The sequence below is a fragment of the Diabrotica virgifera genome, chromosome 6 (genome assembly GCF_917563875.1).
Source record: "Diabrotica virgifera virgifera chromosome 6, PGI_DIABVI_V3a".
NCBI classification, from domain to species: Eukaryota; Metazoa; Arthropoda; class Insecta; order Coleoptera; family Chrysomelidae; genus Diabrotica; species Diabrotica virgifera.
The window spans coordinates 180,906,595-180,932,632 of record NC_065448.1 but is presented as its reverse complement, the minus strand read 5'-3'; the positions used below and the strand labels follow the sequence as shown (position 1 = coordinate 180,932,632).

Genomic DNA, 26,038 nt, shown 5'->3' with positions numbered 1-26,038 from the left:
CTGAGAAATTAGGAAGTGGATATACAATTTGACAAGAGTGACATGACATGACAAGATAAAGCCAATTTTTGGTTAAAGTTTCATTTGGTTTTGGATTTAAAAAAAAATGCAAAGGTTTGTCTGCAAAAATAATTTAAATTATTTGAATAATAAAATCTACTGTAAAGTTTAAATTAGCAACTCTCTATTTCAGAATAACTTATAGATTCGTTAAATTTAATGCAGATATATTTCATGGTTTAAGTTGTGACGTCATCGAATGTGAAAGATGAAAGTTGAGTTTTGTTGAAACAAGGAAATACCCTACATAATAAAAGATAATTAGACTTGCGTGGAAAAACAAAGCTAAACAAACCAAAAAAACCAGAATTTAAGAGTATTTTTATGTGATGTACTGTTGGTTGCCTAACAAGGCAAGCAGGCAACAGGTTGAAGGTAAACGGTAGAATATTGCGAGAAAACAGTATAATGCAAAAGGTGGCTCTTTATTGTGTTAAATTTATTAGTATACTATTGCAATGAATAATTATGTCTGTTAAAAGTTGGAAAATATTGTTGACAAAATTAAATAACTAAAGATTACTGTTAGTGAGGTAGATATATGTGTGAAGGAAATGATTGTGTATAATATTGTGGAATGAATAAAAGTATGTAATAATATAATAAAATTAAAATGTGTGACATAAATTCTAATTCATCTTTATGTAGTTTTGAAAGGACTGAATGAATTGGAAGTAATGTATCTTGATAGGCTACCAACGTAGATTAGTGAATAAAGTAATTAGAATGAGAGCTACCAGTATAAGTCAAATTGTGGGTTGGTGTCAGTATGTAATGAAGAATATAAATTGAATAAGTATATGAAATATAGAAGTATGAGATTGATTTCTATTGGTGATAGTGGAGTGAACAGACTGAACTAAATGAAATATATTTAAGTGCAGAACTTTATGAACGTATGTGATTGCAACTGAAATCAAACAAATGTAAAATGTGAAAAAATTATTTTAAATTGGGATAAATGGATATTGGAAGTTGCCTGATATGATTGGAAATGAAAAAATAGATGAAAAAAAAAAGAATAGTGAATGCATTAAAACTTAAATGTTATAGTCTGATAATATTTAATAGTACTTTATAATTTAATAAGGTTTTTAATTTAATAATATTATTTTTCATTTTATTAACTTGAAAATTTTGACTTGCATCTAGAAGATGTCGCTATAACACCCAGGCCATTTCGTTAGTTGTAATACGAGGCTAGTCGTCTGGGTTATTTCAGTTTGGTTTAGAGAGAGCTACATAATATGCATTCTCGGATAAAAAACTAACGAGTTTTAAAACCGTTCGGTCAGAGTGCTTGTGGCGCTTTCTAAACGAACTGAAATATAAGAAGGCTTTGCCTTCATGTTGCAACGAAATGAAAATGTTATTCATTATTATTTTTATAAAAATTGATAAATGTATCGTTGTTTAAGATATTGTGGACAATTTGTAGTAAAAATAAAATAATAATAAAGTTAAGTGCTTGATACTCTTTTATAATTCTAATGCTTATGTGTATTCTTTTTCTCATAGACATCTTTCAGTGCGTCACTGTTTTTCGATTTCTTTCTAACGCATTAAATTGTATGTGACAGAAAAAAAGGCACGTCCGTGATTAAAGACATTTATAAAACTTATTCTAGTTGTCGGTAGATGGCGCTTTAATCGAAAAAAAAAATTTACGAATTATATAATATATCTTCGATTATAATCTGTACAATTTATAAAATTATACAAATCAAAGAAAATACCATTTTATAAATGCAATAAACACAATTGATTTGTTATAATTTAATAAGGTTTTTAATTTAATAATATTATTTTTCATTTTATTAACTTGAAAACTTTGACTTGCATCTAGAAGATGTCGCTATAACACCCAGGCCATTTCGTTAGTTGTAATACGAGGCTAGTCGTCTGGGTTATTTCAGTTTGGTTTAGAGAGAGCTACATAATATGCATTCTCGGATGAAAAACTAACGAGTTTTAAAACCGTTCGGTCAGAGTGGTTGTGGCGCTTTCTAAACGAACTGAAATATAAGAAGGCTTTGGGTTCATGTTGCAACGAAATGAAAATGTTATTCATTATTATTTTTATAAAATTGATAAATGTATCGTTTTTTAAGACATGGTGGTCAATTTGTAGTAAAAATAAAATAATACAGTTGAGTCCGCGAGTCTTTACCCGTGCGTCATTAATACCTGACGAGATAAAACACATACGTTTTATCTAGCATCATTCTCTTCCATGCATGAAACTCATGACAAACCAGCTGCCGTTTGTTATTAAGTAACAACACATGTTATTTTTATGAACCATCTAGACTCAGTGCATTGAAAAGAGATAGGTACAAAAAAAGACGATTCGGTATGTTTTCATATTTTAAGCACAATTTGTTTAACGTTTCTGATTTGTTTAATTTTGTGGCTGTCAGTCAGTTGAACTTTTTGCGGTTTTTGTCGAATTTTTGCGTTTTGAAGTTTCTTTGTATTACACAAACAGTTGTTTTCACAACTAATTTTATATTGGGCTTTGAAATTTTAAGGTAAATAATTATATTTAGGCAATTAATATTTAAAACATACAAAGCTAACGTCATTCACACAGTAAAGAAATGCCCGTGTTTAGATTTCCGTCAAAGTGAATAAAATAACAAAAATAAAATATGTTATTGGATTTTTTTATAAATTGTTTATTTATTTATTAATCAATAATAATAAAAGAATTTATTAAGCTACTTCAAATGTAGCTGTAATTCTGCGCAAAAATTTTGAAGCAAAACTTACATTTGACATTCTATATATTTGATAACGTCAAATTTTATAATAAAACCCGTAATCGGAACAGTAGCCACTTTCTGTCAGTTGTTGTTGCGTGAAATAGATTTCCGACTTATTTCGTATGCTTTAAGTGATGACGCACGGGTAAAGACTCGCGTACTCAACTGTAATAAAGTTAAGTGCTTGGTACTTTTTTATAATTCTAATGCTTATGTGTATTCTTTTTCTCATAGACATCTTTCAGTGCGTCACTGTTTTTCGATTTCTTTCTAACGCATTAAATTGTATGTGACAGAAAAAAAGGCACGTCCGTGATAAGAGACATTTATAAATTTTTTTCTAGTTTTCGATAGATGGCGCTTTAATCGAAAAAAAAATTACGAATTATATAATATATCTTCGATTATAATCTGTACAATTTATAAAATTATACAAATCAAAGAAAATACCATTTTATAAATGCAATAAACACAATTGATTTGTTTTTATGCCAAATTGCAAATAAAATTTTGACAACTGTCAGATTTAACTAAAATTTCATGTTAGAATAAATGTTATAAATGTGTATTATCACGGACTTATTCTTTTTCTCATAGGCATCTTATAGTGCGTCACAGTTTTTCGATTTCTTTCTAACGCATTAAATTGTATGTGACAGAAAAAAGGCACGTCCGTGATTACAGACATTTATAACATTTATTCTAGTTGTCGATAGATGGCGTTATAATCGAAAAAAAAACTTATACGAATTATATAATATATCTACGAATATAATCTTTACAATTTATAAGACTATTTATCTGTATTATTTACTATTATCTGTATCTGTACAATAAATAAGAAAATACCATTTGATCAATGCAATAAACACAATTGATTTGTTTTTATGTTAAATTGTAAATAAAATGTGACAACTGTCAGATTTAACTAAAATATGATAGAATAAATGTTATAAATGTGTATTATCAAGGACTTACGTTTTTTTCTATCATGTGTGACGCACTGAAAAATGCCTATGTACGTGGGCAGTCCGATAAGTACTTAGAAAGTACTACTGTAGAAGTACTACAAAAGAAAAAGGAAAATTTTCCAAAAGTGGCAATTTATTTCTCTACATAGTCTCCTTTTAGCTCGATACACTTGACCCAGCGAGGCTCCAACTTCTTTAACTCGTCTGAAAAATACCTTTTCTCGAGGTCTTCAAAACAGGCTTCCGTGGCGGCGGTGACTTCCTCACTCGACTTAAATTTCTGCCCAGCGAGTGTATTTTTCAAGTTTAGAAACAAATAGTAGTCGCACGGGGCCAAACCTAGAGAATACGGTGGATAGGGCAACAGTTCGTAGCCTAATTCGACCAATGTGGCCATGCTGACGGCGGAGTTGTGAGCTGGTGAGTTGTCATGGTGGAAGACAACTTTTTTCTTTGACAAATGGGGTCGTTTTTTCTTTAATTCAGCGTCGAATCGGCCCAATATTTCGGCATAATAGGGCCCTGTGATCGTTTTGCCCTTTTCCAAGTAGTCGATGTAGATCACACCTTTTGAATCCCAGAAAATGCTGTTCATCACCTTTCCGGCCGATTGGACAGTCTTCGCCTTCTTCAAAGCACGTTCGCCGGGTGCTGTCCACTCTTTAGATGGTTCCTTGGTTTCTGGTGTATACCAGTGAATCCATGTTTCGTCGACGGTTATGAAACGACGTAAAAACTTCTTTGGATCATACTTAAATAGCGTCAAACACTGCTCTGAAGTGGTCTCACGGTTGCGCTTATTGTCTGAAGTGAGCAAACGCGGCACCCATCGCACCGACAGCTTTCTCATGCCCAAAATTTCATGCAGGATATGACCATGCGCGGTCTTTTGAGATGCCTACTGTGTCAGCTATCTCGCGCACCTTCAGTCGGACGTCTGCCAATATAAGACCGTGGATTTTTGTCACGTTATTCTCCGTGGTTTTATTTATTTATTTATTTATTTATAGTACTACACAATTGACCTGGCCTCTTGTGACTAATCCAGGTCGTTTCCTGATGGGATTACAGTAGTTTATTACAATATTATTACTTTAAGAATTTTTTCTATTTGACTAATTAACAATAGCCCTAATCTACTACTAATTATGAAAACTACAAATTGTAAACAATTCTAATAAACAATTCTAATGAACAAATAATAACAACTAAACAAAAACTAATAAACAAAAGATAAATTATTACTTTTTTTTGAACATATAATTTTTATAAAAGTGCTCCCATTTCTCATTCTCAGATGAGAAATGCCAGCACTATTCATCTAAAAATAGTCACGAATAATTTTAAGTGCAGGTCTAATCGACTTTATGATATTCTCAATGGTATTTCGGTGAGCCTCAGACCATTGAGTTTTGAAATTTCAGGTTTTTAGTTTATTTTTTTTTATTAATATTTTTTTTTTGATTTTTGATTTATTTTATTTTATTTTATATTTGATATTAATTTTTAATTATTTATTATATAAATATTTATTTAGTTATTCCAATATTTTATTTTATATTTTTATACGTAATTTTAATTTTTTTTTATAATTTCTTATTCATAATTCATAGAGGTTGGATATTATTTACTTGATTTCTTCTTCGTCTAATATTATATAATTCTAATTGTTTCTTTGGTATTATGTCCGCTAAATTATTTAGTGTATTAAACAATTCTTCATTTTGTATTATATTTTCTATATTTATGCCAACAAGGTCTCTTCTCATTCTTTGTATTTCTTGTGTATTTGTTTGTCTTTCGCAAATAAATACTATGTGTTCTGGTGTGCCTATATCTCCACATTCACAATATTGATTGTCTTTTAAGTAAAATCTATGTAGGTATGTAGGGTACGGACCGTGCCCTGTAAGAAAATGGATTAATCCTTTTTTTAGGTTAAAATAATTTGGTATATTATTTAAATTTGGAATAAAATTATAGAGACGTTTTGATTTAGGGGAATTATCCCATTCGTTTTGCCATTTTCTATTTAATATTTCTTCTAATTCTCTTTTTGTTCTGATTTCTATTCCCAGTAATTGTATTATTTTTTCATAATTTTCTTTTCTTTGCCAATATCTACATGCACGTTTTTGTGTTTCCAAGTGCATGGGCATTACACCAGTCAATACCGTTAAAGCTGATGTTGCTGTAGTACTGAAGGCTCCTGTCATTCTAACAAGGAAACCTCTTTGTGCTTTATTCAGTTTTTCAATATTTGTATTATTTGTTAGTCTGTGTGCCCATACACTTGTACCGTACCCTACAATTATTGAGGCAAGTATCGTACTCAGGTATACGCGCATATGCTGGAACGGAATTCTATACTCCCTTTGTGCTAGGCTTGCAATGCAATGCATGACTTTCGCTGCCTTCTCACAGACACTATTTATATGGTTTGTAAAGAGTCTTGGTTCATCGATTATGATACCAAGATATCTAGGTATTTTTGTTCTTTTTATTGCTTTCCCCCTTATTTGTATACTTGGATTTCTTTCAAGTCTTCCCTTTATAAGGCTATATGTTGTTTTTGTTTCTGATACAGTTAGTTTAACTCTTTTCATCCATTCATTTATATTTTCAAGTACTCCATTTGATTTTATTTCTAGTTCTCTTCTTGAATTAGCATCTATGATAAGCAGCAAATCATCCGCATACGCTATGCTCCCTAGAACTTCAGGATCCACAGCTAACCGTTCCAGCAGTTCTTCTAACATTACGTCCCAAAGAATAGGCCCACACACTGAACCTTGTGGACAACCTTTAGTTATATGTCTCGTCTTTTTATCCATTTGACAACTTAAGCTGGCATATCGGTCTTGACAATAGTTTCTGAAACTTCCGTACAAGTTTCTGGGGCAATGCATCTGTCGAAGTCTTTCGAATAATGCCTGCCACCATAAATTGTCAAAAGCTCCAGAAACATCTATAAAGATCATCAAAACATACTTCTTTATGCTCCCCCCAATTATATTAAAAACTTTATTGATAGCATCTTCTGTTGATTTTCCTTCCCTAAAGCCATATTGATTTGGATGAAGTCCAGTTTCGTGTCTTATTTGATTTAGTCTTTTACAAAGTAATTTTTCATGTAATTTCCCCATTGTGTTTAGTAAGCATATTGGTCTATAAGATTTAGGTAAAGTTGGATCTTTATCTTCTCCTTTACTTATAATTATAACTTCAGCTTGTTTAAAGTTGTTGTGAAACTTTTGTTGTCTTAGACATTCATTATATAAAGAAGTGAGTATAGGTATTAAGTACTCTGAAAGTGCCTGAAGAATTTCTACATGAATGTTATCTGGCCCAGGAGCCTTTTTTCTTTTCATGTTTTTCATACATTCATATATTTCTTCTTCAGTAAATTCTTCTAACTGTCTTTCTTCTGGAATCTCATACTCTTGTATCATCAGTGTTCTAATATTTTTTTGTTCTATTGTTTCATTTTCTAAGTCGTCAGGGGGTAGTAATACATCTAGTAGTGTATCAGCTGAATCCTCCCAACTTTTTGTATATGAACCATCTGCTTTTTGTAAAGTAGAAAGCATTGTTGGACATTTAAGTTTTTTAGATACAATTTTGTATGGGACACCCCACATATCTAATTCTAAATGTCTTGAAACAAAAGCTTCCCAACTTCTCGCTTTCGTTATATTTATTTCTTCTTTATATTCGTTTTTTAATATTCTATACTCTCCTAGAAGTATTTGCCTCTCGAGAAAGATACTACTTCGTTGATATCGCTTTCGCGCATATCTTACTCTGCTTCTCATTCTCGTGAGGTTTTCCTTCCAGGCAAAGTTTTTTCACTTTTTTATTATTGGATATTTTTGGAATTGCTGGATCCACTGCTTTTCTAATTGCTTTAGTTAATTCTTTTGTCGCAGTATTTATATTATCCCCTCTTTGTATCAGACGTGGTGCACGGAATTCAGACCTAAGTAGTTCAAAATTCGCTTTTCTTATATTGTACCTCAACGAAGACATTTCCGTATTACGTGGCTCTAGGTTACTCAATTTGAACGTTATGAGATTGTGATCACTTGTTGTTGCATGTTCAACTACTTCCCAGTCTAGAACTAGGTTTGCTGCTGCGACATTCGATAGAGTTATATCTATGTTACTAGATGCACCTGCTCTATTCTGGAAAGTTGGTGGATTTCTTCTATTCTCCGTGGTAGACATTTTCGGGGCACCTACTCGTGGTTCATGAAAAACTGACGTTCGTCCACGTTGAAACTCATTAAACCAATTTTTGACAGTTGCCATCGAAGGAGAAGAGTCACCGTACACAGCATTCAAGCGCTCTTTGATTTCGCTGTGTGATTTACCTTCCAAAAACAAAAATCGAGTCACCGACCGATATTGCTCTTTTTCCATTTTATTGAAACACGCGGACACGCTGATTTTCACACGCAATCACAACAATAATATAATTTCGATTTGGCTGAAATTTTGACATTAGCCGTCTACGAGAACGCATTAAATGACAGTACACTTCATTTGCGATAGTGGCGCCATCGGGCGGACAAGCTAAGTACTTATCGGACTGCCCTAGTAAAGGATCATACCCGCTGGAGCAACAATAATTAAGAACATTATCCCCAGAGCTTAAAGGTGTCTTAGAGTATTATTCAGAACAGCGTCTACTAATTACAGAGGGATGCGTGTATACACAGAATGTAATTGACCAGGTAGGACTGACTGAACTCTAACCGTCTATTAAGCTACTGCATATTCATTCCGTTTCTTCGTCGACTAATTGCTGTTTACCTACATCAATAGTGTCATTATAGTGTTATATTTTAATTTTCTCAACTAAATATAGGGAACTTGTCCTAACTGGTCTATTAATTAACGTATTTAGTTTTAGAGCTGTAACTATTATTTTTATCTGAATTATAAATACACATTGTTTCAGAATATATGCAACACCCAAAATTTCCGCTATTTCTACTAGTGCAGTCACTGAAGGTTTTCACCTCCGATTTCGTTGAACCTCCATCGATTTTCATGAAAATTGGTGAGCAGTTAGAGAATACCTCAAGGAACAAAGATATCATGATGCCAACTTGCGCTTTTACCCTGGGGGTGGATGCCACCCCTTTTCTGGGGTGAAAATTATTTTATTTAAAATAATACCATAAATCGATAAAGGGACAAATTCTAAGCAAAATTTGTTATATTAAGTTATTAACGTAAATCAATACTTTTTGAGTTATTAAAGATCAAAGATTTTATTTTTTCGTAAAAAAAAGCATGGTCTAAAGCGGTTTTTCACTAATAACTCAAAAAATATTAGCTTTTACAAAAAAGTTATTCTTATCAAAATTGAAGACAATAAAAAAGCTTAAATTTTGCTACGAGAACCATGTAACTGTGGTCATTTAATCTTTGAGTTTTAAAAAAGCAAAGGGTCTGAAAGATTATATTTAACGTGTTTTAATAGCCTTTGGAATTAACTTTCAAACCGTTTTAGGTGAATCAAATATTTTAAAAATTAAGGGAGGTATTAAAAAAAAAACGATAACATTTTTTGGAAAAATTTTTAAGAGATAAAGTTTGAAAAATTTATCTCGTTTGATAAATATTTCTAAGTACTTTCACAAATGTTTAATAAGTTTATTTTATAAAATGGATCATTTTTCCCTAATTTAAGCTTGAATACTTAGATTTGGGTACTTGCCGAAAAAAATATGCATTAAATTACCTATAATTCACTTTCAGTTAATACTAAAAGTTTTTTTAGCAAGGCGTTTATTTAACTTATTATTAGCTTCAATTTTGGTGATAATAACTTTTTTGCAAAAACTTATAGTTTTTGAGTTATCTATGAAAAATCGGTTAAAAACATGCATGTTTCTTACGAAAAATTAAAATTTTTGATCTTTAATAACTCAAAAAGTTTTGATTTATTTTAATAACTTTATATAACAAATTTTGCTTAGAATTTGTCCTTCTATCTAATTGTGGGGTTATTTTTAATAAAATAATTTTCACCCCGAGAAGGGGTGGCATCCACCCCCAGGGTAAAAGCGCAAGTTGGCACCATGTCACCTTTGTTTCTTGAGATATCCTCTAACCACTCACCAATTTTCATGCAAATCTATGGAGGTTGAACGGAATCGAAGATAATAGAGCTCATATTATCCACCTTCAGTGACTCCACTATACATATTTTCAAAACTACTGTTATAGATCAGTTATAAAAAATTTATTATAACGTTGACACATATTTTTTGTTTTAAAATAAATCCTGTTTTTTTAATAAATAAAAAATTAAAAACTAATTTTTTTTTCTTATTAAAATTTATTTAACAATTTAAATATCGTGTATTCCCACCCGGGGCATCGATGTAAGGCTGGATTCGAGTTCTAATATGCTAACAAATCGTTCACTCATTTCCAGAGGCAGATTCTTCCATTTTTCTCTACAGACAATTATTGCAAGTTCATGATGGGTTCTAGGAGGATTCCATCTGGCATAAACAGTTCCGGAGAGCACATCCCATGCATATTCAATTGGACTCACGTCTGGAGATTTTGCAGGCCACCTCATTATTCCTCTGATTCCTTCTCTTCATTCCAGTGATTTTTCATTTACATTTACATTTAACAAGATGAGAAAAGTATTGTGCAGTAGAGATCTTAGTTTGCAACTCTTCTTCTTCTTGCAGTACCATCTCCTATCGAAGGTTGGCTACCATCACAGCAATCTTAACTTTGTTGGCTGCAGCTCCGAACAACTGTATTGAACTGCACCCATACCACTCTCTTAAATTTCGCAACCAGGAAATCCTCCTACGTCCCACATTTCTCTTTCCCGAGATTTTTCCTTGGATGATGAGTCCTAGCAGAGAGTACTTTTCTCCTCTCATTATGTGGCCTAGATATTCCAGTTTTTTTGTTTGTATGATTTTTATGACTTCGCATTCCTTCCCCATTTTCAGCAGAACATCTTGATTTGTTACTCTTTCTGTCCATGGTATTTTCCACATTCTCCTGTAACACCACATCTCGAATGCTTCAATGTTTTTGATGTTTGTCTTTTTCAGCGTCCAAGCTTCCATGCCGTACAGCAGAACGGAGAAAACATAGCACCTCAACATTCTTGTTCTTAAGTTTATATTTATGTCCCGGCTGCATAGGAACTTTTTCATTTTGACAAACTATTGTCTCGCTATCTCTATTCGCCTCTTGATTTCTCTTGTCTGGTCATTAGTGTCAGTGAAGCCAACCCCTAAATATTTGTAGGACGTGCAACTCTAAAAATACCAATATTACGTTCATATGTGTTTTCGGTGCCTCCGTATGGTGTGGAGGCCTGGACCTTAAAGAAAGAAATAAGAGATCGGCTTGAAGCGTGCGAGATGTGTGTATACCGAAGAATATTAAAAATAAGTTGGGTTGACCGAATAACATATTGAGGTCTTCAGAAAGATGAAAAAGGAAACCATGCATACGATTAAGACAAGAAAGTTACAGTATCTCGGCCACGTTATGAGAGGGAATAATATGTGTTGACATAAACCATAATGGCTAATACCAGATGAATGCCTAACATCACATATTACTCCCATACATAAGAAGGGACCTAAAAATAACCCCAAAAACTATAGGGGAATTGCAGTCATCAGCACAATTGGAAGATTATACTCCAGGCTATTAAGAAATGAAATAGAACAAGAAATTCAAGGAAAGCAAGCTGAAGAACAAGCTGGTTTTCGTGCGGGACGTTCAACGGTAGACAATCTCTTCACTTTAAAAATAGCACTAGAAAAAAGAATACAAAGAAATCAGGAAACCCACATCGCTCTTATCGACCTAGAAAAAGCCTATGATAGTGTCCCCATTATAGAACTATGTAAGAGAAGAACATGTAAGAAATGAAACAATTAGAGAACGTATGAAGGTGGAAAAAACTATAATGGACGATATTGAAAAGAGACAGCTGACATGGTTCGGGCACGTTAAAAGAATGAATGAGACTCGCTGGCCGAGAAAAATATTAGAGTGGGTCCCACCGGAGAGAAGAAGAAGGGGACGACCACGGAGAAGCTGGAGGGACAATATTCAGGACGCAATGGATTCGAGGCAATTAGATGAAGATACGTGTTACGATAGAAAAAATTGGAAACTGGGTATGGAGAGGCGGCGACAGCCGTAGAAATCTCCGTAGAAAGAAGACGCATCTCCTGGCCCAATAATCTGAGAAAGTGGTATAATTGTAGTTTCATCGACTTGTTTAGAGCAAAAATCTCAAAAGTAAGAAGAGCAGTGATGATTGAAAACCTTCTTACAGGAGCCAGTACCTAAGGAAGGAGAAAATTCCAGTGCTGGTCTTCCTCTCCTTCTTCTTTTCCATGAAATATAGTTTAAGGCCTGTTTTAGTCATAACTCATTCGCATTATATGCCCGTACCATAAAAGCTGTTTGGATTTTATTGTATCTATGGTATTGTAAATTTTTCCTATTCTTCTTCTTATTTCGTCATTTGGCATGCGATCAAGTCTGGATATCAGACACGCTCTTCTTAGATAGTCCATTTCTACTACTTCCAGTTTTTTCTTCTCATTCATTATAGTCCATTCTTTCACGGTTTTTGCTCTAAATTTTAAAGAACCGCTTGGATTGACATGAAATTTGGCATACGTATAGCTTACATGTCAAAGAAAAAAAAGTGATATTGTGCCGATGTGTGCTTTTGCCCTGGGGGTGACTTTCACCCCCTCTTGGGGGTGAAAAAATATATGTCCAAAATAAGTTCGGAAATGGGTAAACTGACTAATTTTAAGTAACTTTTGCTTCATAGAGCTTTTTCGCCAAGTCAACATTTTTCGAGTTATTTGCGAGTGAATATGTTCATTTTTCAACAAAATAACCACATTTTTAGACGGTTTTTCGCAAATAACTCAAAAAGTAAGTATTTTGTCGAAAAAAATGTTGCAAAAATATAGCACACAAAAAAGTAAAAAAATGGTGTAGGCGTTAGGTCTCATATTCACCAAATTTCAAATAGAATATTTCGACGTGAAATATCCAAAAAATTAAGCACTTTTTGGGGAAAATCCATCATAACTTTTTTAAAGTGTTTAAGAAAAGCTTTATTTCTGATTTTACAAAAAGTTTCTAGCATTAAATTTAAGCAAGTTACGTTCAAAATAAGGATGGTCCCTTTTGTTTTTGCAAAAAAAATCGGGAAGACCACCCCCTAATTAGCAACTTAAATGAAACTAATCGTTACCGTTCCACAAATTATTTTACTTATGTTGTGTTTATATGATCTGTAAGTTTTATCGATTCAAAGTGCTTATTTTTGAAAAAATTTGGTTTCAAAGTAAAATTTTTAAAAATGGAAATTTTGAAAAATATGCTTTTTTTGAAAATAACTTAAAAATTGTTAGAGATACCAAAAATCTCGAAAAACAGAAAAAGTCAGATTTGCTTTTCTGAATATCATGTATTTTTTATTTTTCTGTTAGACAAAAATTGATTAAGACTTGGTGTTTCTAAATTTGCATACATTCGTGATCAGTGACTCGTTCAACTCCTTTTAACTACAGCCCTTTCAATAATAAGTCCTTTGAACTGATGAAACTTACAGATAATATAAACAATATATACACGAGTCAAGAAACTTGTGAAGTCGTAACGATGAAGTTCATTTAAGATACTAATTAGGGGGTGATTTTCTCGATTTTTTTAACAAAACCAAAAGGGAGACTAACTTTATTCTGAGCAAACTTGTTTAATTTTGATGCTAGAATTTTTTTTTATAAAACAAAAATGAAGCTTTTTTTAAACACTTTAAATAAGTTAAAATGAGTTTTCCCCGAAATATGCTTCATTTTTGGTTATTTCACGTTAAAGTATTGCATTTGGAAATTAACGAATATGAACCTATTTTTCATTACCTATAACTCTGCTTCTACTAGGTGTAGAGACGTGATATATACACAATTTTTTTAAATTTCTTACAGGATATATTTTTGTTAAGAATATTTTTTCGACAAAATACTTACTATTTGAGTTATTTTTGAAAAACCGTCTAAAAGCGTGGTTATTTTGTTGAAAAAATGAACATATTCACTGCCAAATAACTCGAAGAGTATTGACATAGTGAAAAAACTCTATAGAACAAAAGTTACTTAAAATTAGCCAGTTTATCCATTTCCTGACTTTCTTTGGACGAATATTTTTTCACCCCCAAGAGGGGGTGAAAACCACCCCCAGGGCAAAAGCACATATCGGCACAATATCACTTTTTTTGTTTGACTTGTTAGCTATGTGTATGCCAAATTCCATGTCAATCCAAGCGGTTCTTTAAAATTTAGAGGTTTTGTAATATTTTACCGTTAAAGAACGGACTATTATTATTTACCAACATTCAGATCCGTATATCAGAATTGATTCTACAACCAACCTGTAGATTTTGGTTTCTAAACTACTTTAGGAGACCAAATTAACGATTTTATTGTTTAAACCACATTAATTCGGCTCTGTTGTATTTTCTGCTGGATGTCCCGTTTCGATGTTCCTTCCTTCGCTATGACGGTCATTTAGTATTTAAATTCTTCGATTTTTTTTATATCTCGAATTGAGATTTGTGGGTATTTTTTCTTCGTCCTTTATTCTAAGATAGTTTGTTTTGTTTATATTGATTGTGAGTCCCCAATTTTCGTATTCTTTGGTTAACTTTCGAATCTATAATCCATGTCACTCTGCTCTATAATCTATAATCACTTGATCGTCTGCGAAGAAAAGATTTGTTATATACTTGTCTCCAAGTTCTATTCCCATTCCTGTGCATTTTCTTCACCAATTGTTTAATTAAATTTGTAGAAATTGTAGCATAATCGAGAATATGCATACATAATAGTATATTATGCAACGAGCATTTAATGATGGTCATTATGAAGCGAGTTTCTTATAGAATATGAGCTTCGTAATGATAATTAAATGCAAGTTGAATACACTATTTTTTCTATGATCATTCACAACAAAAAAAAAATAGTCAACTTTATTAATTTTTTAACGCAAACAAATTAAGTAGTTATATGGTTAAATTAATTATTTTGTTCATACATTTATATTTTCAATATTACAATTATTAAAATGAATTTGAGGAAAAATTTTTAATATTCTTATCATCTTCAGATATTTTTTAAAAATATTTCTATCCATCTATCTATAAGCGAGGTTCCTACAGCCTCTGCCGCTTCGCGCATTTCGACCGCCATCGTTTTCTGTCCATCCATTCGTCTTCTTTGATGGCTCTATCTCTCATGATGCGCCGTGCATTTTCTTCCCAGGCAACTGAAGGCCTTCCCCTTCTTCTTCTTTGTTGTGGTATGTAATTTAACCTTTAACTACACGCGCTGGCGTACTTTATACGCCAGATATAAGAGTTCTACTGCCAATATATTTAAAAAATTAATTTTTGACCTTGTATATCTGTCTAAACTATCACTGGAATGTGCTTTACAATTTGGTTTTAGTTTCGTTATAATCGGCGTTCTAAGAAGATCGTAATTTACAGTTTATTATTTGTTGTTTCCGGTGGTGGATAATATACGTAATGATTATATTAATATAAGTAGTAATATAGGTACGTATTTCAATTGTTTTTTAGTCATTATGGCACAAAATATATTTTTCTTTATAAACAATACCTTTTCTCCTGTAAAAAATCACATAGCAAATATATATATTATAAATCCCAATTGGCTTACTGAGAAGGAACTCCAAGTATTCACTGATGCCGAATAAGGTTTACAACAAACAACTAAGTGTATTTTGTCAAAATAAAATAAACAAATCCGCTGTTATTAAGTGTACTTTCTTGTGGCGTATAAAGTATGCCACGCGTGTAGTTATGTTATAACTTGATGCGCGGGTAGCTAAAGGTTAAAGCTTTCTTTGGCCATCTATCTTCATTCATTTTTTTCACGTGACTATACCACACTATTTGTCTCGTTTCAATTCTATCTACACTGAAATATACAGTATTTGTCCTCTTTCTTATCCTCATTCCTGATGTGATCTTTTTTGGATACACCACACACCACTCTCCTTAGATAATCCATTTCTACTACTTCTATCCTTTTTCTTTTTTCGTGATCTGCCAAACTTCTGCCCCATAAGTCATAATAGGCTCTACCAATGTACGATAGATTGTCAATTTCGTTTTTTGTCTTATATCTTTAGACCATAGTAGAGAGCTTAGACTGTTTACCTCTTTTTGCTCTGCTGCGTTCTGTTTTCGATGTCTTTTTTGTAGGCCAGAAAATGAAGCTTTTTCGTCCAGCATCGATTTGTACAAAAATTTGGGATTAGGCTCAGTTCACCCTCTAGTTCATTTTCTATATTGAACCGTTGTACGCATTTGGTTTTTAAGGACAAAAACTACCCCTAATTGTAAAAAATTATAAAATAACGTTCTAAAGTATAATAATATTATAGTTTAAAATGTTATTCACAATGCCAAATATGGTCAGATATGTCACAAAAAATAAAGGAGATGTATTAGGTTATAAAACAATTTTGTTTTTCAAAAAATTCGAAAGCCCGAAAATCCGAAAGAAGACGAAGATGATATCGATCTCGATGAAGATAACTAAAAAACTATTTGTATTTGTATTTATAAATTCGTATTTTTGTGTAAATAAATGTTTGTGTACGTAATTCTACTTTTCTTTCGTATAGATCTCTTAAATTACTATTAAGGTTTGAAATATTATGATATTATATCCTAAAGTATAAAACAATCATTATTTAACCAATCAAATCCAAATTTTACCCATATTAAAGTTTACAATGTTTTTATATAATTTTGAAATGGGGGTAGTTTACACTCCAAGAAATAATCAACGCCCTTGAAAATGATATAGAATATGAACTACAGAGTGAGATGATTCTAATCCCAAATTGTTATGCCAATCGATGCAAGCCGCGATCATGCTTTTAGGATAAATAAATTCTTTATATATAGCTCTAACAAGGGTGGTTTTATGGGTTGAAATATTATGATATTATAACGTAAAACATTATTTCAATAATAATTTATGCTTTAGGATATAATATCATAATATTTCAACCCTTAAAACCACCCTTGTTGGAGCTATATATAAAGAATTTATTTATCCTAAAAGCATGATCTCGGCTTGCATCGATTGGCATAACAATTTGGGATTAGGATCATCTCACCCTGTATTTCATATTCTATATCATTTTTAAGGGCGTTGATTATTTCTTGGGGTGTAAACTACCCCTCAATTTAAAAATTATATAAAAACATTGTAAACTTTAATATGGGTAAAATTTGGTTTTGATTGGTTAAATAATGATTGTTTTATGCTTTAGGATATAATATCATAATATTTCACCCCTTAACAGTAATTTAATAGATCTATACAAAAGAAAAGAAAAGGGACTCTTCGCGCATGCGAGCGCCAAAAAATTGATGCCTCTGAGATGTGGTGCTGGAGAAGAATGCTGCGCATACCTTGGACAGCTCATAGGACAAATGTTTCCATTCTAAACCAACTCAATATTAAAAAAAAGGCTGTCCACAATATGTCTGCAACGAATTCTGCAATTCTTTGGTCACGTATTCCGCAGAGGTGACGACAGTTTGGAGAGATTAATTGTTTCTGGAAACGTTCCGGGGAGAAGATCAAGAGGACGATCACCAACTAGATGGTCTGACCAAATAAAGCATTCAGCTGGAAACTCATTCTGCGAAGCTTTTAGAGCAGCTGAAGATAGAGACCAATGGAGAAACATTGTTAGGAATATTGGAAGAAATCACGATCCTCAGTAATGGGGAAACGACAGGAGAGAGAGATACAAAAGAAAAGTAGAATTACGTACACAAACATTTATTTACACAAAAATACGAATTTACATATATAAATACCAATACAAATACAAATAGTTTTTTAGTTATCTTCATCGAGATCGATATCATCTTCGTCTTCTTTCGAATTTTCGGGCTTTCGAATTTTTTGAAAAAAAAATTCGTTTTATAAACATATATATCTCCTTTATTTTTTGTGACAAAAAGTTTTTTCAAATATGATTTTGTAGGGTTTTTGAAGAGCTATAACGATATGTAAATTAAATTCCGTAAAATTTCTTAGTTTTTAAGTGGGGTGAGTTTAAAGGGCTCGAATAAAGGGGTGTTTGCTCGTAAATAGAGGTTTTAACAGCTATAATACTTCGCTAAATTTTCACTGTATAGAAAATCTGTGTACAGGACAATTTTAGCTATTACAAAAGCTACAATTTAGTGTTTTATAATTTTTTTCGTATCAACAGTATATTCGGAGATATTTTGAAGAAAAATGTAAAAGTTACGAAATTGCAAAAAATCAATTTGTCTTTAAACTCCAAATTTTCTAAAATTAGGCCTTTTACATGGGTCAAACTTCTTGATTGTGTTGATAATACATATTTAAAAATAATTACAGAAGGGTAAAGATCAATTTTAATTAGGAGGATATTTAGGGGGTTCTTTTCACTGATTCTTTCATAGAAGAAAGTAGGTATGTTTGTTCAACAGTAAATGGTTGAGTTGAATTAGTGCGGTCGTAAATATTATTAAATTTATCTGACCTGGCCCATTGTTAAGACCCACCCGGAGCGATAAGCAACCGAGGTAGACAGAGTTGGTCTTTTGACAATTAACACTGACCAGACGGTACTCCCATAATAAAGCAAAGAAATTTTACCAGAAAACATATTTAAATTTTACCTGAAACCGGGCCTTTTATACTATTATCGGTTAATCTAGGATGTTTATAGTGGTAACTAATTGAACTCAACCATTTACTGTTAAACATACCGTACCGACGTTATTTTGATCATAAGTCGCTTAATTGTTATGCTAGACACTTTTTCTTTCTTTTTTTGAAACACCTAATTGTATGCTTGAAAATAGATTGTATAAGTTTTTTTCGAAAAATGCAAAGTTTTCCCGTTATTTAGCTTTGAATATTTCAAATTATGCATTTGACGAAAAAAGCTAACCTTTAACATGCCGTATCTCGGTTTTTCTTGGTCATAGAAAATTTATAAAAAAAGGATTTTGTTTTGTTTCTAAAAGATATAATTGTTTTATTCCATTTTTTTTGATTAAATGTATATTTTTCGAGTTATTCTCAAAAATCCCTCTAAAAAAGTCGATTTTTTCGTCGAAAAACTCTTACTTTCAACCGCGAATAACTCGATAAATATTAGCTTTACGAAGAAAACACAAAGAACATTTTTTGCTTAGAATCACATTTTTCATCGACTTTTATGATTAAAATGTAACAAAAAATTCCCTTCCCTTAGATGGGGTGGCAACCACCCCCCAAGGTTTTAGCATACAGCGGCATTATATAAAAAATGATCCTTGGGCTGTTCCCTACCTTCTGTGGAAATTTAAAGTAAATCCATGCTGGACGAAAAAATTGCGAGCCAAAATTCTTCATTTCTTGGCCTATTGGTAGTTCCTTCTTTAGATATTACAAATCCGAGATATTTATATTCTTTACAAGTTTTTGTGGTTCAAATTTCTAAATCTGGATTTCCTTCATCATCCCCTATTTTAAGATTTAAAAATATTTAATTTTTAAATTAGTGAGATTGTTTACATATTGAGAACTGTCAAAGAGTATGGTATTTGACTTGTCATTGGTCACTGCTCGTGTACCACCTTTACCGCGATTCTATTGGTTAAAAATCTGTATCGTAATGAAAATCTGTATCATAATGAAGCACATTATGAAACAGGCAGTGAAATCATAAGTGACATATGAAAGTATGAGTCCCGGTTGTTCGAACGCTAATCAAAAATGGAATCAACTGATCATTATCAAATATTTAATTACTGTCACCAACTGTCAATGTCAACTTTGTTTGGGTTGCTGAAAACATAATTGATTACAATTATGAGATTTATTAATGAATTATGAATTATATTAATAATTAATAATTAATTAATCAGTCAATTATGTTAATTATCATAATGATAATTAACATAATTGATTACAATCAAATGGTTGACGTACGAATGAGGGATGTTGTTATTTGATGGTTGTTAAGAGGACTTAATTATAATCAACTTCTTGATTAGCGTTTGAACAACCGGGCCTAAGAATAGAAAAAAAAAATTAACAAAACGCATTTCATTGCAGTACATCTTTATGAATTGATGTTACAAAAACATAACTGAAATTAAAATACTATGGTTGATTGTTACCCAATATTTACCTCATCTAATGTTTTAACTTCATTGACTGCCTCTACTCATGTACATATGTATACACTCTCTGAGAATCTCTAATGAGAGTGAAACGAATGGGTTTTCATGACGTTGTCTGAACAAACTGAAATATAGAACGTCTTTTGATTTCGTTTTGCAGCATAAAATTTTAATTATTAAACTCTTTTAGCAACATTGTATTATATTTTAAAACGTTTTTACATCTTGTCTTCGTCTTTGTCACTGTTACCGCAAATTTTGTATTCCATTTTAAACAGAGTTCTAGGCTACCTAGGCACCTGAAATTTTCAGAATAGCTCAGAACTCGCTAAAGATGTAATATTTAACTGCTATTATATGGATAAATCTTCTTCTTCTTTTTCTTCTTGCGACTAGGATTACTCCTGTTTGTCTGCCTCTTATTCTGTTTCAGTTGTTGTTGACTGTACATTGTCTTTCCATCTTTTAGGCGGCCTTCCAACGGGTCTTCTGCTATATGGCTTGTTGTTTTTACAGATGTTCGCTAATCTATCTGGTTCCATTCGGTTTACATGTTTGTTCCAGTTTTTCATTATGGATAAATCGATTTTTTTGATTACCATTTATTTTAAAAATGTGACTAATGCAATGACATTTAGATTCCATATTAAAATACGTCAACAAATCGATAATTACAAATTGATGGTGTCTCAGTGGTAGAGCATTAGACTGCAGATCGAGAGGTCCCAAGTTCGAAACCCAGCTGTTGTATATCTTTTTTTAATTTTTTAAATAAATAATTAAAAGTTAATATAATTAAAGTTCATGTTTTATAAGTTAATTATTATATATTATAAATATTATATATACCATTTTAAATATTTTCTTTGGTTTATATGAGTTTAAATATAGTCGATTACCAAATTCTTTTATGACAGAAATTGAAACAACAAAATAGTTTATAATTCTATATTGGGTCCTATAAATAATGGTCCAAGAGCTGTGAGACATTTTTGAGTAGGTATTTTAGGCAAGCTGAAAATTTTTCAGGTGACTCTTCCATAATAGCCTAATACAAAAATGCCGGTCTGGCTGGAGGGTAGCGGTTATTTTCCCCAAAAATCCCCCCCAAAGTTAAAAAAAGGGTAAAAATTGTTATTACAAAAAATATCATTGACGTGACTTTTAAGTAAATTTAAATATTCAAATATTAGGAAAATAAACAAGCCAGGCGATTTGAGGGCGATTTTAGCTCTGCAAGATACTTGCATGGGCGTCCCAGGATTATTTTCAGGGGATGCATATTAACTTCAGAAGATTTTATCTGAATCTGTACATACTATTAACAAGTATAAAATATACAACTATACATGCATAGCTATGTATATTCCTTCTGGACAGGGAGGTACAATTGTTATTTTGACAGGGTATTTTTTAATATTAAAAATAAATATTCTAAAAAAGGCAGCTTTTTGGTGAAATTTTCCAACTGCCATGTGATCAAACAAATTACGGGTTCATATAAATGAAAAGCGCTATAGGTAAGCAGCAGTGTGAGAAAGAGCGTATACCGATAGCTGTTTGCGTCCTCTGTTCTAGCGAAGTGAGTCCGTTCGCTCGAGAAAAATCACGTGACCTGGTGATACCCATGTTGTTGTGCCTCGAAACGTTAGAGTAATTGTTATATATTATAGTTTTTTAAGTAACTTTTCCTTAATTAAAGGAAAATAATACGTACTATACAATAGATTTTGCAAATATGATAGGAAATGACAAATTTATTATTATAAATATATAGGTAGAAAATTATAAAACTATAAACTAAATAAATTCTGTGTCCGAATCTTGTACTTCTTCTTCAAACTCCTCATCTGAGCTTAAATATTCATTCTTTTCTTCTTCGTCAGACTCCCCTCGAGACTCAGATTCTTCTTCTACATGAACTGTAGATAGTTGTAATATGCATTTAGAATTTATTAAAAATTAATTACTGATTAATTAATTGATTTGCTACGTATTCTCTGTCATTTTGTACGGAGTCGAAGCCTGCACAACCACGGGCGCATCTGAAGAAAGACTTGCCATTGTTGAGATGTGGTGTTATCGAATAATGTAAAAAAATAATGTACACAACACGTAACAAACGCGGAAACATTAAGGAAGATGAAAATTAGACAAGAAATACTCAACACTATGAAGGAAAAAAATGAGCTACTTTGGTCATATACTAAGAAATAAAAAACCTGATGTGATTGGTTATATAAGGAAAAGTATTAAGTATTGGTTTTAAAAGAAAGAATACGTAGCAACTCAATTAATTAATCACTAATAATCTTTTAATTAACTCTAAATACATATTATAACTATTTACAGATTAGGTAGAAGACGAATCTGAGTCTTGAGGGGAGTCTAACAAAGAAAAAGAGAATGAATATTTAAGCTCAGATGAGGAGTTTGAAGAAGAAGTACAAGACACAGAATTAATTTAGTCTATAGTTTAATACTTTTCTACCTATATATTTATAATAATACATTTGTTTTTTTTTTCTATCATATTTGCAAAATCTACAGTGATGAGCGCGCTAATAACCGGCAAAACAGCTCAAAAGATGGAAAACATAATACATCTCGAAACAAAAAGAGATGAAACTCTTTTTGTTTCGCAATGTGTTATGTTTTCAACCTTTTGAGCTATTTTGCCGGTTATTAGCTTGCTCATCACTGTATTGTATAGTACGTATTATTTTCCTTTAATTAAGAAAAAGTTACAACAACATGGTTATCGCTAGGTCACGTGATTTTTCTCGAGCGAACGGACTCGCTCAGTTAGAACAGAGGACGCAAACAGCTATCGGTATACGCTCTTTCTCACACTGGTGCTTACCTATAGCGCTTTTCATTTATATGCACCCGTAATTTGTTTGATCACATGGCAGTTGGAAAATTTCACCAAAAAAAACCTGTCTTTTTTAGAATATTTATTTTTAATATTAAAAAATACCCTGTCAAAATAACAATTGCACCTCCCTGCCCGGAAGGAGTGTACATAGCTATGCATGTATAGTTGTATATTTTATACTCGTTAATAGTATGTACAGATTCAGATGAAATCTTGTGAAGTTCAGATGCATCCCCTGAAAATAATCCTGGGACGCCCATGCAAGTATCTTGCAGAGTTAAAATCGCCCTCAAATCGCCTGGTCTGTTTATTTTCTTTATATTTGAATATTTAAATTTACTTTAAAGTCACGTCAATGGTATTTTTTGTAATATCAATTTTTGCCCTTTTTTTAACTTTGGGGGGGATTTTTGGGGAAAATAACCGCTACCCTCCAGCCAGACCGGCATTTTTGTATTAGGCTATCATAGAAAAGTCACCTGAAAAATTTTCAGGTTGCCTAAAATACCTACTCAAAAATGTCTCACAGCTCTTATATTATAATGAAAACGTTTTATTATAAAAAGTGTAATTATTTTTCCATATTGTTGACTACCATCATTTTAATAATGTTTTATTTTGTTGCAGGTTCTTACACCAGGTTGTCAAGTAGTGCGCAACCCCTTAGCGCAATGTCAATTTAGCGGGTCGACGCTGTCAGTCAACGGCGAGTTGCAGCAGCAGGCCGCGGCGCTTGCGCGAAGTCGACAGCCATCGATGGGTATCGACACCGATATGGTGAGCGAGTTCGATCCCAGCAGTTCCGATTCGGGTGTGGTTGCGCAGTGCGCAGCTATTAAGCCCTTGAAGCTCAGATTGTGCAAACCGATCTTCGGGAGAAACAAACATCCCACGCCACGAAGCAGGAACGAAGAGAAGCCTCCCAAATCGCCGACTAGTGAACAAGTCTTAGTAGAGTACGTAGTACCGCGAGTGAATAAACCTAAGGACCCCGAGCGGGAAAAAAGGCGTTTGGCGAGGCAGAAAGAAAAGAGAGCAACTCTCATTTTAGGACTTATTATGGGTTCGTTTATAGCAAGTTGGCTGCCGTTCTTCTTTATGTATATACTAAGGTTGGCCTACGATATTCCTCCAATCTGTTTTTCTACAGCATTTTGGTTAGGTAAGTTTTTAAACAATTTACATAAATTCTATTATATTAAGTGATATAGATATAAATCCAAACACCCATTAATTATATTAAGTGACATAGATATACAGGGTGTTTCATTAGCAATTTTCCATATCGATGGCTTAGTGTGAAAACCTCGTATCTCATTTTTTTTTTCGAAAATGACATTTTGGTGGTTTTAGTTTGAAAACCTTGTATCTCACGATTTACAACTGTTAGAAAAAATCCAAATACACTAGACTATTTTCTACAGCCAAAAAAAAGAAACCACGTATATCAATTGCTCTCTTTATTTAGTGTGAATACCAGGTATATTTATAACCAAGATTTTGGTACTTAATTTGGAGTATTTGTTTGAGAGATTCGACTTGGAGAAATGTTTTTTGTGAACAGTAAAAGGTAGTCCTGCATACAGAAACATTTTATGAACTTTAAATCAAAAGATTTGTACTGTATCAACCTAGTATTTGGAGGTGTGCAATAAGCTACGAAAAATGAAAACCTCGTAAATAATAATAAACACAACCTCATTTAAGATGAAAAACACATATATCAAGATATACGAGGTTATCATAGTTACTTGGGCAGAGGCTCTATATACTGAAAGGATATTTACGTGTTTTTCATAGTTAATATTTGTTTTTCCAATTTAATAGCAACATTTAACACTTTTAGATCTAGGCCAATATCAGATATTTCTCTCAATTTGCTCGAATTAAAAATATGTAACGGTAATTTTTGTTTTTAGGTTATATTATGCAGAAAATCAGTTTTTTGCCTCTCCTGTAAAATTGTAATTTAATGAGATACGAGGTTTTCACACTAAGCCATCGATATCATAACTGGAGAAACCTTAGCACAAAATACGAAGATTTAACCCAAAACACTTAAATAAAATATTCTTCCTTACCGAGATACAGAGTGTTTTATTACAAATGTTCTAAAAGGATTTTGGCCCATTGATAAAGCACACTTTATTATTTTTTATTTAAACTTGACACACAGTTTACACGATACTTTAACTAGTATTAAAAGATATTTTTCCATTGTTACCAGAGGCGTGCTGAAGGGATATATACTTCCTTTTCCCCACTTACAATCTACGCCACTCTCGTAATAGTCATTTCAGCGTGTTTTTTTGATTCTTCGTTAATTTTTACGTAAATATCGTACTTCTGCCTCAATGCGATAGAGTAAGTAGTTTTCAAGTTATTTGCATTTTAATGTAATGGATTCAATAAAATTATGTATTTTAGACACATAATCTTATTGAATGTAGTTTAAAATACATAGTATTATGGAATCCATTATCTTTAACCTTTAACTATCCGCGCATCAAGTTATAACATAACTACACGCGTGGCGTACTTTGTACGCCACAAGAAAATACACTTAAAAACAGCGGATTTGTTTAATTTTTTTTTGAAAAAATACGATTAGTTGTTTGTTATAAACCTTATTCGGCATCAGTGAATACTTGGAGTTCCTTTTCAGTAAGCCAATTGGGATTTATAACTGGAATCATGGAATAACTGGATTCCATGATAAATAAAATTACTAATAAAAATTTTTTTTAAATGTGATTTTTTACAGGAGAAAAAGTATTGTTTATAAAGAAAAATATATTTTTTGCCATAATGACTAAAAAACAATTAAAATATGTACTTATATTACGACTTATAGTAATATAATCCTGGGATATATTGTCCACCACCGGAAACAACAAATAATAAAATGTAAATTACGATCTTTCCAGAACGCCGATTATAACGAAACTAAAACCAAATTATAAAGCACATTCCAGTGAGAGGTTAGAAAAATAAGCAAGGTCAAAAAAATTTTAAATATACACACACCGGCAAAATTAGCCGAACACGTTAAAAATGGGACATGTTTGATGTC

General features: G+C 32.2%; 1 protein-coding gene across 1 annotated transcript in view; it reads left to right on the top strand.

The window, feature by feature from the left end:
* Positions 1-26,038, top strand: part of LOC114332409 (alpha-2B adrenergic receptor-like) — a 93,161-nt gene that overhangs the window by 55,539 nt on the left and 11,584 nt on the right. The window contains exon 2 of the mRNA XM_050653117.1: positions 23,593-24,127. Coding sequence (XP_050509074.1) covers positions 23,593-24,127 — 535 coding nt within the window. The remainder of the gene's footprint in view (positions 1-23,592; positions 24,128-26,038) is intronic.